The 14895-nt window shown below is 39.2% G+C and overlaps 1 protein-coding gene across 4 annotated transcripts in view; it reads left to right on the top strand.

The window, feature by feature from the left end:
• CRB1 (crumbs cell polarity complex component 1) overlaps positions 1-14808 on the top strand; it is a 101413-nt gene extending 86605 nt beyond the window's left edge. For 3 of the 4 annotated variants that reach the window (XM_083847275.1, XM_083847274.1, XM_083847272.1), the window contains one exon: positions 14037-14808. In XM_083847275.1, the coding sequence (XP_083703401.1) occupies positions 14037-14252 (216 nt within the window). In that variant the 3' untranslated portion in view covers positions 14253-14808. The remainder of the gene's footprint in view (positions 1-14036) is intronic. The other variant, XM_083847273.1, reaches the window with a different exon arrangement.
• The last annotated feature ends 87 nt before the right edge of the window (positions 14809-14895 follow it).

Genomic DNA, 14895 nt, shown 5'->3' with positions numbered 1-14895 from the left:
CTTAGCTGGAAAAGACAAGAGAGCTCCTCATAAGGCCAGGATTACTGCACGCACCAGTGAAAAGCAGTTGAATATTTAATGTGCATGGTAAATATGAGCAGAAAAGGGAGCCCAGATGACATATGACAGCATAACACTCTGCAGTATAGGAAGAATCAGCTCAAGTAGGGTATTCACATAACACATTTAGTATTCAGACTAACACATTTTGTCTGTACACCATCCTTACGTTGCAATGGCATTGTTTTCCTTTTTCTCACCTTCTGATGTTTTCCCTGTAGACTCACATTCACATCACATGGGCATTTACTTCAGTCATTGCTCACTTTATAACACATTCGTGCACTCCATGCCTGCATTGTTCAGATACTAAATTTTACGTGTTTTTTCTCATGTGGTTCGTGAGAATTAATGTTCTTTTTTTCTTTTATCTATTTCTTCTGGCTTCCAATAATGAAGCAGCTTAGCAACAAGGGCATACTGGAAGTGGCTTTAAAACAATTAAATATAAAAACAGATTTTATATATATATTTTTAAAGCAGGAACAAATACCCCAAGAGCAGGCAGTAGTCACCTATGGGCTATTTTACACAATAAGATGCTTTATATTGCTAGGCAAATTGGCCAAACACCGACTGAAATCAGACCATAAATCTGTTTTAATTCCATGAATCCCAAAATAGCACAGCTGACCAAAAGTTTTTAAAGAAGAGAAAAATCCATCCTCACCTTCAAGCTGAAAAATATAGCCTGACTTTTCCCTGAATGCTTTTGAAATGAAAAAGAAACTGGGCAGAAGTCAAAGAGCTTATGATGGAAAAGAAAACTTACTCATACTGAGTTCATGATGGCGGAAACCTCTTGGGATTGGATATTCGTTCTCTTCACTAAAATTAACAGAATTGAAATGTGTGCAAGGCACTACATGAAATTTATTACCGGATTACAAGTTGACTTCAGAGGAAGTATGTTCACCACCATTACAATTAGGAAGACCAGAATATACCTGCATCTAAGACATATTTATATATAAAGGATGCCAGCTAAAGAATAAATAGGGACATTTTTCAGGTACAACACATTAAATGCTTTAAAAAAAAAAAAAATCTATCTCCTTTTGTTTAGGTTCCTAAATGGGAACCATGGTCCTCGGCTCCAACCACTACTTTATATAGACAGTGGTAGTCCTGTAGTCATCAATACTATCTATATGCTAGCTCAGCATAACAAATACTTTTGGTAGAATGTTTTTAATGCCTCAGAAACTAATCATATGCTTATAATTACTATCAAATGTTCTAGATATTATGATGCTTCCAGATAAAGCAGGGGTGGCATGTTCATCTGCCTATGTATCTCTTGGTGCGCTGCCTGTGAAGTATGTTCTTGTGCAGAGTACTTCTCAGTTCTTGTTATGAAACTGCATTCCTAAAAGTGTCTGAAAAAATATTTGCACACTTGACTAGGCTTCTAGAATATTTGTCCACTAAAAAGCAATAAAACAAATCCTTGTTCTTGAGGACTTTAAAAATATTTGGGTTTCAAATGATCAGAAACACTTACCTGTTTTGATCCAGAGTCACTTACATAAGAGACAGAGCTTGTTACTTAAATATCTGAGATTCTTTGTACCAAACTGTGCAGCAAAAACAGCAGTCCTCAAATTTATTCAAACACTATTTGGTAAAATAGATTATTCTCAAGAACACCAATATGATATTGCTGTAATTCAGTGCAAAGAACAGCAGACTCAGCAGCTGTGTCCTTTACAAACCTTTGTAATTATTTAGCTTAAGCAGATTTTTCACTGCTGCAGACAGCTTTGGTTATTGGTAGACCCTGTGAAATGCTACAGTAGGGATTTTGGAGATTCTCAAGCATGTAAGCAGTCTGGAGTCTACTGTATCTATTAGTGAAATGAAAATATAAACTAACCGTTATTTGTATAACCTGCTATGAAGCAATACTCTCTGAAATGGTGGACTTCTCTACATGGAAATAGCATGGAAATATTTCCCTTCAGTACCCAGCTACCTCCACTCCTCTGGAGAAACATTCAGGCCTGATGCACTCGCTGGCCAGAGCACATCTAGCCTGGACCCAGCACCCTGGAACAACGTGTTTCAGCTTGAGAAAGTTTTGAGTTGAAAATCCCTAGCTCATGATAACATTTTTCATCCTCTCCCCAAATCACTGATATATTAAAAAAAAAATAAAATAAAAAAAAAGGACACAGAAGTATTCTTCCAAAAGAAAATGCTAATGTGTTGTGGTTTAACCCGGCTGGCAGCTAAACACCACACAGCCGTTCGCTCACCCTCCCCCCTCCCTCTCTGGGATGGGGGAGAGAAACGGGAAAGTGAAGCCTGTGAGTTGAGATAAAGACAGTTTATTAACACAGGAAAATAATAATAACAACAATAATAATAGTGATAATGATAATAGTATTAATAATGTGTACAAACAAGTGATGCACAATGCAATTGCTCACCACCCGCTGACCGATGCCCAGCCTATCCCCGAGCAGCCGGCCCCCCACCCCGGCCAGCCACCCCTATATATTGTTTAGCATGACGTCAGATGGTATGGAATACCCCTTTGGCCAGTTTGGGTCAGCTGTCCTGGGTCTGTCCCCTCCCAGCTCCTGCTGCACCCCCAGCCTGCTCGCCGGCAGGACAGAGCGAGAAGCTGAAAAGTCCTTGGCCTGGTGTAAGCACTGCTCTGCAACAATTAAAACATCAGCATGTTATCAGCGCTCTTCTCATCCTAATCCAAAACATAGCACCCTACCAGCTACTAGGAGGAAAATTAACTCTGTCCTAACTGAAACCAGGGCATAACGTATGACACTTCTGCCAAAATTATATACAACTTGCTTGATTTCGCAGCTCACAGGTATCTCCAATTCTGATGACTGTTGCATTCTCAAGGAAGAAGGAATTTAAGTGACCTGAGCTCTCCATACAGATATGTTTCAACCCATGGCCCACACCAAGAACCACACGGTTCTTACTTGCCTTGTCCTGTTGGCCATGGCTCTCCACACTCAGCCCTTTTGTGCCTTATTCAGCTCCTGGCTATATGGCTCTTTATAAGTAAAAAGATCATTTTAAATGGGAAAAAAAGTTAACTGAAGTTGGAGCCATTAAGAAAACATCTATAATTACTAGAAATCCTCTACAGCAGACTGAAGTGCTACCTTTCTTGTTCTGGAATCTGTCCTTAAGTTTACAACGTGTACTGAATAGTGAAATAATAGGGAGAAAATACTAGCGTTGAGATGAGGATCCCATAAGCACTGTATGAGAAAGATAACCAATTGCCTGTTTGGCAATTGCTTTTCTCAGGTAAAATATATTTTTAAAATAAGATTACTGTATTATCTTTTTATAGCTGCTCAGCATTATTAAATTTAACTTAGTTTCAGCATCCTGGCCCTCATAAACTATGAATTGTAGTTAAAAGATTAACTAATTCTATACCATTAAACTGCAAATGAGAAAGAATTTGACACCCATTTTATCTGAGTATAGATTAAATTACAACAGATTTTATTCAAGTAATATTTTAACATGGAAAGGTAACTTCACTGTTTGAATAAAGCACGTAAAAATCATTCCCTTAAGATGGTTGCTTGAGTACTTAACAGGCTTCTTATTGGCATTCATCACAATGTTTAGGAATGGACTCCTGAGTATCCCATTTATACAAACTGCTGGTTATTCTAACACTCAAGACAAAACCAATAACCTCTATAAGCAAGCTGTACTGAAGTCTGAGGAAGTCCTTAGTTTAATTCTACAATTGTAGCTTGCTAGCTGTCAGATGTCTTTTGTTTATATCTGAGCATGGATAATTCCCTGCCTTAAAATAAAAATATTGGAGCATTCAGAACAAACTCAGGTGTATAAGGATGGACAGTGGCACCTGCTCTGTCCCTGCTGCCTGAGGAACTGAAAATAGCCACGTGCTGACTCAAAAGAAACGTGTCATCATTGCTTTGAAGCAGTTACAGATAACAAGAGAGATCAAGCCCAAACCTTTCAGTTTCTCTGAGTATTTCAAGTCTCAGCAAGACCCTTCAGCTCTCCACAATATCTCCCCAGGGTGCGGAGCTGAGCCCGCAGGCAGCAGCACAGGGAGTGAGGGCCTGACTGGCCCCCCTGGGAAGGAGCAACGACTCAGTGCTTGGACAACAGATAACAGGTCAGCTCACGTGGAAATGGGAGTTTAGACTTGGTTCAGCCTCTAAACCCATAATATATACTTATGAATTATTTACTACCAGTGCAAGTGCAATGTGCTTGCAGTTTAAGCAACAGAGAATGTCATACGCCCCTCCAAAAAGAAATCTTATATAGGAAAAATGCCTGCTCTGCAACAGCTCTATGATATCCATTATATGGTCTATCAAACTTAATTCTTCTTGCTCATGACTTCTTGCCTCCATGTTGTAGCAGCTGTACAAGCACCAAGCAAATGACAGACAGCCAAAGATGGAGGCTGGGGATAAGTGCTAAGCGAGACCTCCCTAGATCTCGTTCTTGATGGGCGCGTTAGAGCCAGGGCAGGGTGAGACGGCCCTGGTACAACTACTACAGCAAGGGGCTGTTGCACTGGTCATAGCGTGTGGCAGGTAAAGGTGGTTTTGGACCTGACTCTACAGACTGTACAAAATGCTTACTTTCAGCCAGTATTGAGGAGCCCACAGATCCAAAATAATCAGCTGGCTAGAAACAGAGCTGAGTTGCACTCACACTCAAAATGACTTGCCTTGGAGGAGCAGAGATAAATTCATTTAGCTGAGCCAGCAGGTATTTTTTGGTCTAAGAAGTATGAACTTCAAGAAAACCTTCTGAAAGTGTAGGAAGTCTTAAAAGACAGACATTGACAAGGCCCCCATTACTTCCTAGAGTGTTAGAGTAAATCTCTCTGATCTGAACTCCAATGTATTTTCTGTTAGTTATCTTTAGGTGGCAGTAAGGTAAAAGCATGGAGTAGAAAGTTAAGAGTAATCTGATGTATTTCTTGAGACCTTTTTCTCATGTACTGTGCTGGCTATAACATGTAAAGAGACTTCATAAACCACTTGCGTCTTCAGCAAATATCAAAAAAAAAACCAACAACAATTATTAGATTTGGCTTTATCCTACCCAAATCCTGTTCAAATGCAAGCCTGTTGAATGCTGACACTATTAGTAAAATGGCTGGATATTACACTAGGTGTGCAGTAATTGATCCAAGAATCCCCGAGAGCAGAGTTAAGGTTCTTGGGTAGAGACAGACTCATACACTCCCATCAACAAGATGGAAGTACACTGAAAAAAAAAAAAGCTACAAGAAGCAGCAAGTTGACTGACAAATCCAACATCTGAATCAAGATAAAAATAGGGTTCCAAGGAGTAGTTGTTGATGTAGACGTCTATAGATTTTTATAAGAATTTAATTTACACTTTCCCTGTGTGCATCCCTTACAAAGTCTTTCTTGAATCTAAAATGTAATGATGATAGTTCTCTGTAATCAGCGTTCTAGAGAAGCAAACAAACAAACAAAAAACCACCCTAGTAGGATAAAAACATACTCCAAATTTTTATCTAGGAATATAATTAGCTAAGTAATGTGACAGTGTCATGTAACATGCTAAGGCAAGTATTATATAGCCAATAAAGGTCTAACTTATACCATTAATATTTACAGTTGGAAGCAGGAGATGGCTGCAATCTAAGTGCTGCACCAACAAAGGCTCGCTGTTGACTTGATACCTTGTTGTCTGACAGTGTGAAACAGTCAAGTAGCTACTTACTTCATCACCACTTGACAGCATAATATTAATTCTAGGTAGCAACACATGGCTGTTTTGCAAAAGCTTAGCACCAAATCATAGAATCATAGAATGGCTCGTGTTGGAAGGGACCTTAAAGATCATCTCTTTCCACCCCCCCCCCCCCCCACCGCCATGGGCAGGGATACTACAAATAGGACAACGAATTTCGTAGAACGTCTTGGAAATTGTAGGCTTAGTTGCTTCACAGAGTAGGGATGGAAAGTATTTGGCAATTATGGACTAGAACAGGAATCCTAATTCTGTTTCTGCTTTACCGTACACTACTGCCCCGCCTGCTTACTGCCCCCCCAGCTTACTGCTGATCTCAAAGGTCTGATTTCAGAAATAAAAGATCATCTACCACTAACTTTGCTCTTTGAAGAAGAGATCTTTTACCTCAGCTGCTGTGAGCTGCAAATTGGAGTTCTGAGCAACCAGTTCGGTGCCCTCAGTTCAGATTCTGCAAATCCATTAAAGTTAGCTGATATTGATAACACAGAACACAACTGAATCATGCATAGTGAAAACAATGTGCATCGATACATATTGGGGTGGAGAAGCAATGTCCAGGTATTCACTTAAATTGGGTTTGTGCTGCCAGACTGAAAATACCTAAGCAAAATATTTTGTAATGTTACTTAATACAGAAGAAAAAAAAAAAAAAAAAAGAGAGAGAGAATCTAGAATCAAAGAGAAAGAGAGAAAAAACATGCAAATTTCAGAAAATCGTAAGTTTTCATTAGCAATGGGCTAGTTCCACTCTTGGCATAGCTGCTGATAGTATATGTTGTCATTTCCTGCCCTGTTCTCTTACCCAAACACTGTCATTCTCATCAGCCCCATCTTCAATGTTACAATATCATCCTTCACATGCCGGTCTGCTCCACACCTACACAATCAATGAAGAAAACCACTGTGAAATTTGTTCCTCTTTCTCATCATTTCACTTAATCCATTCTGTCTGCTGAATCTCTCTTCACCTCTTTTCTTCAGGAACTGTCCTGCCCTCATCTTCAGCACTGAAGCATCTTCTCCTATTCTTCTCCTCCTGCTTTTGGGTTTAACCTACTGACCTCCTCCACCTACTTTACACTCCTATGACAACAGACACAGATGTCCTCAAAAGGCCACTACTGTGCATTCTTCTAAAACCCTTTTCAGGAGTAATTTTTACTGTGGCAACTATGTGGATGCAGTAAACTCAAACCAGCTAGATGCCAGACAATGACAGAAAGTTACTGTTTTCAGCAATAGTCTTTTGATTTTAAATATTATCCATTCCTTCCTGTGAGAAGCTTGCCTGGCAAGGCTTTAATCCATCACCGAGATTTATTCATATAGAATCTGCTGTCTCAAAGCTGTAATGCAAATATCCCCTACATAGAAACAACACCCGATGTACTGCTCTGTTGCCATGTACAAAAATAATTATATATGATACCCCAAAGCATTTACCAAGCTGGAAAGGGATGTTGCACCCCAGAGACTGACACCTTTACTAAAACACTGTCATACTATTTGTCTAGTCTGCGATTTCGCAGCTATGGGACAAACTCCTCAGCATGATTTACCTGGATTTAAACCAGCTATAGATTTTCTCTCTTACCCTTTCAAATTGCAGCAGATGGTTAAGTTTCTACACCAGAGGCTGTCAATAGAATTTTAAAAGGCATCTCATAACAACACATTGGAGCTGCACATTTAATCTGTGCCGCACCAGCAAGATGATCTTAAAAAGAGCTGGAGCACTCTTACAAAAATTAGTACTGGCAGTTGCTGCAGAAATGCTATCAAGGAGTTTTCAGAAAGCTCGCAGCTTAACGACAGCTTACCTCCCAAACTGCCAGCCAAATCATTTCTCTGTGTGTAACCAACACTCAGCTGCCTGGGAGAAAAGGCATTTAATACTCTGTTCTGCAAGACGCTGATCCACCAAAATATGTAATGGAGATTTTAAGGCACTACTTAGGCACTTAAGGGTTTTCTTGAGTCCATGGCTCAGCTCACAAAGTATACTACTGAAAAAAGAAGTATTATTTCTTCTACCTAAGGCAGACCATTCCAGACCTATTAAATACCATCATTATTTTTGACTGGGACACTTCCATTAAATAGTTAATATACACCAGGCATCAATACTCCAAGTATTAAAGACATAATAATTATCGTATGTAGTCTGTTCGTTAGAGATGAGTTCATAAAAGTAGGCTTTTGAGTTTGAAAGCTACATCTAAAAAGCTAATATTGTAAATAGAAGGCTACCTAAGATCAAGGCCAATGTGGATAACACCCTTGCTTTAACCAAAGGCTGCTCTGGAATTAGCTGGAACATTTTGGAGAGCCACCTACCGCCTTTACTTTCCAATTTCTTGCTCCACTATAAAACAAACTGTAGAACAAACTTCTTCGCTACCTTCTGAAGTGTCACAACAGTGAGACTTCACATGACAGGAGGGAGGCTGTCAGAATTTCTTTCAATTAACTTAAATCCTTGCAAGCCCAGCTAAATCATAAATATCCATTGTTTCTGACTTCATTTTCTCACGGGGCACTAAAGACGTAATTCTTCCTTGATAAAACAGATTGCATTTTTCTAATTTATAACTGGTCAATCCAGATGATCAATTTATAGCTGCTAAAATGAATTCTCTCTATATTTCTGCTTTGATTTCATGAAGAATTGTCAGACAACTAAAAGTTGACATTTTCCAGGAAGGAATTCACTCAAACTGTCATATTGCAACGAAGACAAACTATTCAAACTATATTTTTTAAACAAATGTATACTAGATGAAGTTTTTGTTTTGTTTTGTTTTAAGAAAACATTCAGACCAAAAAAAAAAAAGTTACTTACCTACGAACATTCTTCTTCAAGGTGTGCTGTCTGTACTGTGGCTGTTCTCCACATATCAAAGTGGTTTTGTCTTCAGCAATGTCCGTGCCGCTACAAACAAGCCGTGGGGGGGTCTCATTCAGGTACTCCAGCAATGGGATTGCCTCTTCCTGCGGATGGCAGGAAGATATCTCAGAGGCTGATGGAAGAAACAACAATGGCAATCAATGAAAATTCAAGACTATTTACAACTCTATATGCAGTACAGATAGATTTTCAGAGGACTAAAGAGATCGGTGTGGGATGACAGGACAGCCTCCTCTCAAGGGACATGGTGTCAGAGGGAGAAGATTCCTCTCTTTTTTATCTAAAAAATAAGTTGTCATTTCCAATTGCCAGGGTGGGGTTTGTCTCAACTGGACATGAATCTGCTCTGTTTAAGAGTCCTAAATAGTTCAAAAGTGGTTCAAATCTGCAGCCTAACAACTCGGTCACACAGCTCCTGGAACCTGGTGGCTGGTGTTTAGCACAGGCTGAGCAGCTACTTTTTACAGATGGTGCAAGGCAGAGCAGTAGGTGCTTGGTTGTGAAGGTAGAAAAAAAATCATGTGCCACTCATTTAAAGTACTTATATTGGAACAAAGTCAGTCCATAGATTTATGGCCACTTTGCTGCTGTTGAAAATAAACTGTAGTCCCACAAGCTGGGGTTATCAGTGCATCTCATTAGAACTGATTTGCGTATTACTTACTGAATTTCTTCTAGAACCACTGGGATTCTTACTTGAAATCAACTTTTAATGGGATAATTTGCTGATAAGATGGTTATAAATCCTCAATGAAATAAACTCAGCATATCTATGGGCCTTCTAATCATGCTAACGGCTTTTCTTTGGCTGCTCATTATTATCCCTATATGCCCCCAAACCTTTCAAAGTAATTCTGACGTGGATTAGTACCACTCAAGCCAATCATCCCTCATTACTTTAGCAAATGGTTTTGATTTGGGAGCAGTAAATCTGGATGGCATGGATCAGACTTTCTTACCGGGAATGAAGTGATAACCTCGTGAGTGGTGTCAGGACTCCAGATCTGGGGACTTCACCAGCGAAAGCTCTAGTGCACACGAGCAGCTGCAGAAATCCCAGAAAGCACCGCACATGACAGAGAAGGGAATTCTCCAGGGCTGGGCAATTCCTGTATTTTAAAGCTTATGTTGATGTCTCTGTCTTGCAAAGCATCCAGAATCCAGCATGTTTCTATGTGAGTGCTGAAATGAAGGATGATTAAATCTTAATGCCCAGCAATAGAGGCATGCATCTGCTTTCAGAGCGTGTTATGCCACTGCTTTCACATCCTAAAGACTGTGGCCCAAGCCATGCTTCCCATGCAAAGCTCATACCCAGGTAGCAGTGTCCCGAGCAGCTCGTGCTACTTCTCTCTCACGCATGCAGCAATCGCTGCTCCGGCACCACAGCTCTCTCCTCTCTGGCTCCGGCTCAGCACTTGGTGTCTGGGGCCGTAATTCTCATCCCCCGTACTGACATAAAGCAGGATTAGATCAGCTAAGTCATGCTGATGTAAAACACACAAGAGGAGGAGGCCCTCTGTATTTTGCCGGGTCCTTTGTGCTGTTCCACTTGACTTTGACATTTGGCACACATGGAAACATTCATAGATAGCAAATCTCTAATGTTCTCCTCATAAAATAACTGTTTGGAAGACATCTTGTTTAAAGATAACCGTACATATAGGAGACTGCTATATGCTACCTCGTGACCTGGGCATTCATGACCCAAACTGTTCATCTACAGAGCAAATCAAGGAACCAAGGCTGAACAGTTAGTCTACAACCAAATGAAATAACCAAATGAAAAGAAAAACTTCTATTCATAATTTTATCTAAATATTTGAAATATTTTTTACTTAACAGTCTAAAAACTTAAAAAAGAATCAACTTTAAAATAAAATCAAAAGTGAAAAGTCGAAAGACCTTGTTTCAAAAAAAAAATTTAAATCCTGCATTTACTTCTGTCTTTGCAGATAAAACTATTCACTACATGAAAATTTAGTTCAAAAATATTTTCCTTTTAATTATTACTAATTTTTATTTTTTATTTTAATTTTGCCCAAATAAGTTTGGGCAATATAACCAAATAACCTTGCTCTGGCTGACATCCAAAGACACGTAAATAGAACATGGTATGTAAAACATCTTAGAGAGAAGCAGTTTGACCTTCTAATTTTAGCCAACTTCATTTTGTTTGTATTACCATGACACACGACATCATCTCGCCATCAGCACCCATTACCAGTAAAGATACAGCTTTTAACAACAGCTACTGTGTTTTAGGGGCAGGGGAACTCTCACAACTGGTCCCATACTGGTTACCTTCTAGCAAGGCTTGTAGGTTCATTCAGGGCAGAAGAGCCCTCAGGTGGTCTTGTTTTGGCAGCAATATGCCTCTGAAAATACTGCTCAATGCTTTTTTCTCTTTGGGATCACCAGTTACGATTAGTTCAGTATCATCACCACCAAATACTGTGAGGAAAAGACACAGAGATGATCAGAGGCAGAACTTTTCTGATGCTTTTTCCAGACCAGCCAGTTCATTTTCCAAATTAATTGGACTGTTCAGCCATCAGTTACAAAAGAAGCAGTTGATTTTGATGGGACCAGACTGCAAAGCCTTCTGGCAATTCTGATTTCAATTCACTGCTTCTGCTAAGGGGGCTACCTACATCGTAAAACTTGGGCAGTGATCTGTGGGCTGATGAAGCAAGGGACAGTACTAGGGACAGCAGGTTTTTTGGGTTAATAGGAAATTCACCCAAATGAATGCATAAAGACCAGTTTTTTCATATTTAGAAATTAGAAGCGATATAAAAGCAGAATTAAAGTTAGACTGTGTATCATCTGATCATGGGGAAAAAAAAGAAAAAAGAGCTCAATTGACTTTAATCAGTGAGGTAACTTATTTTTTTTAAACTTACTGGCTCAAGAGGAAGTATTTTGTCCAACCCAGATACAGGCAATATGTGCAATTTTCAGTATTTTTTGAAGTTCAGGTCACTGGTAGACCAAACCAAATGCAATGATCTTCTTTCACCATAAATGTTATTAAACAAAAATTAGAATTGCAGCAAAATGTCTAGTGGATTCCTGCAATGTGCTATGAATAAGGTTTCTCTAATAGGCAGCTACTGGGAAAAAAAAAAATCCGTTTATAAAGATTTCAACCTGAGAATGAGGTTTAGATATTTGATTGCATTTTAACAATTTACAGTTGTTTTTTCTCCCTAACTCCTCTGCATTAAACTTACCCTTAAGAAAGTGCAATTTGAAAGATATCATTAAAAGAATGTCTCCATAGATATAGACACACTTACAGCAGAAATTAAAAAAGTATGGACAAGAAAATGGAAAAATAATTTCAGAAAGTTCACATATTGAATACAACATAATACCATCCATCAGCTTATGGTAGTACGTTTCTTTCACCACCATCAGGTTCAACCCCAGGATGAGAGTTGGCCTAAACTATCTTGTTCCTCAATTTCCTAGAGCAGAAAATGAAAATAATAAACAGCTTTTGAGAACAAAAATTGCATTAAAAATTTGCAGTCCTTCTGAGACATCAGGTCCTTCCACAGACTCTCGTTGAGTCTAAGAGTGCAGAGAAAAACTCAGATCTCAAACATATCTGTAACACATCTCCAGTTGAAATGACCTTCCCAATCCTACAATTTAAAAGACCAACATGTTTCATGTCACCTTATTTTAGGGTTGGACTCATATGGCCTGTCACTTGCACTGAATTATTTCTATTGGAAAAAAAATGCTTTTAAAAATCATAGGAATCATACACAGGCATCAAAGACAGAGGAAAATAATACCCCAGCACGTTATGCATCCCCTAGAGAGAATGCCTGAGACCAACTTGCTTTTATTATTATAGCAGGACCTTTTACATCAGCATGGAGGTGCAGAGAAAAAAGAGGCAGGATTGTTTTATCATTCTTTCCCTGGCACTGGCAACCTGAGCAGTGTGAGTCCAAGCATGGCACACAGGGCATTGCCACAGAAACAACACATTGGATCCATTGCTGAACGCAGTCATTCTCAGAACCATAATTGCACTTCCTTAGAAATGACGAGTAAGCAGGTCACTAAAATATCCTGTAACATGCAGTATCTAACTGGGAAACCTAGCTTTGACCTGCTATTTTCCATTTCAAAATATTTTGGGATTTGAAAGTTCACCCTCGAGCACACACTCATCTATGGCAGTTCAGCTGCCACTCGTAATATAAATCAAAAAATGATGGATGGCAGAATCTGCCCAGAAGTTCAGTTCCTTCCAGGGTCATTCTGTCCGCAGTGACCACTTTTCCGCTGCATCCACATCACTTCATCGGCTACCCTCACAACATTTAAAAAAAAACCTTAAATACAAAAAACACATATGTAGATGTGTCTAAAACATTCAACTACTCTAAAATTTCCCTGGTCTAAAGCTTCTTAACTGGCAGATTTGTTTATGCGCACTGTGCCTTCTGACATTATCACGTTTTCCACTGCTGCATGAAAACAGAAAGAAAGTCATAGCATCCTTACATTCATCCCATACTGTACTGGTTGTGTTTCTATAGATTAAGCTGCAAAGCTTATGTGTAGAAGAAGAGATGGATGAGTATTTTAAAGCATTTGTGAGATATACTGATACTCATTTCTCACTGAATAGATGTCAGATATGTTCATGTGCAGTCTCTATGCTTATTTCATGCAAACATGCTGGTAAAAAAAAATACTGGCAGGAATTTCTGTAGAATAGTTACAAATATTTACAGTAAGCAAATTTTCTATATGCAAGTATTCACGGAAACTTGACTTCTCCAGCAAGAGAAACAGAAATGTGACTGGCTATATAGCCAGTCAAAATAGCTCGTGTTTAACTCACAGTAGCAAAGACTAGCAATAACATGTTCACAACAAAATTAAAGAAAATGAATTATTATTAAAGTGATTAAGCAAATAATTGCTGAATTACCACTACAGTCCAAGAAGCATTAGCTGACAGACTATTTTCAAGCAGAAAGGAAGTTGCCAAATTAAAAGGGTCATTACATGAAATTCATCCAGCTCTGCCTTGTGTGTTAATACCCAGCAGTGAGTGTGCAATTCTCTAAAGAGTCCAATGAACAAACTCTGGAGGGGGCAATTTACTTCTCTTCCAAAATAATGGTGCTTCAGCAGTACGTCCTTTCTGCAAAGTCCTGTCCATAGAAGGATTTTTTGTTTTCCTTCCGTGGTAGCTCAAGTGTATCTCTGTATTCTCTTGACATAAATTATATTGCAATTATTTCAATCCTTCCAGTTGACAACTGACTTGATCTCGAACGTATTCACCTCCATTGGCTCAGTAATGCTGGCCTTGTTATTGATCCTCTTCTTGGCAGTTGTGGTTTCAGTCATTGCTGCCAATAAACGGGCGACACAAGGGACCTACAGCCCCAGCCGGCAGGAGAAGGAGGGCTCCCGCGTAGAGATGTGGAATATGGTGCAGCCACCGCCGATGGAAAGACTGATTTAGAGGAAGGCTCTCCTCCATCCTGGAAGACGGCTGAATGGGGACAGTATACGTATGTTAGAGATGTTCATTTGCATTCTGATACCGGGAACACCTGCTACAAAGATTACAATGACTTTGGGCTTTCAATATTTTCAATATTTTCCTTTTAATTTCAATAATACTAAACATCTCCTAGCATTTACGTGAACCACTGCTATTTATCACCGTTTTGGACCAACCTGTCCAAGGACAATTTTTATTGCACTGGAAACTTCAGCCTTGGTAATCAGCAGTAGGCATTACAGACAGTAATGGTTTCTGGGATACTTCTAAGTGCCTGTCTCAGACACAACACGAGTAAAAAAACACATCTCGTTTGTGTTTTCCTTCACCTGCCTAGCAATCACTGCTGCAGAAGGCAATGCAGACAAATCAAATAACCCTGCACCATAGACTTCTAATTCTGTTATCAAAGGGTTTAGTACTAGAGCTGTGTCTCAGCATATCTACTTTCATCTGTTAATCAGGGATTAAAAGGAAGCCATGCAAAAACTCTCCAAAATAAATGTTTCAAACGTAATTGGTTTTATTTCCTCCAGTTCTCTCATTTTCTCTGAAGCCTCTCCATTTTCTACCAAAAAGAATTTCACTTTCCACCTCCAAC

This window comes from Anser anser (genome assembly GCF_964211835.1).
Source record: "Anser anser genome assembly, chromosome: 8".
Lineage (NCBI taxonomy): Eukaryota > Metazoa > Chordata > Aves > Anseriformes > Anatidae > Anser > Anser anser.
This window is presented reverse-complemented; position numbering and strand designations above follow the sequence as displayed.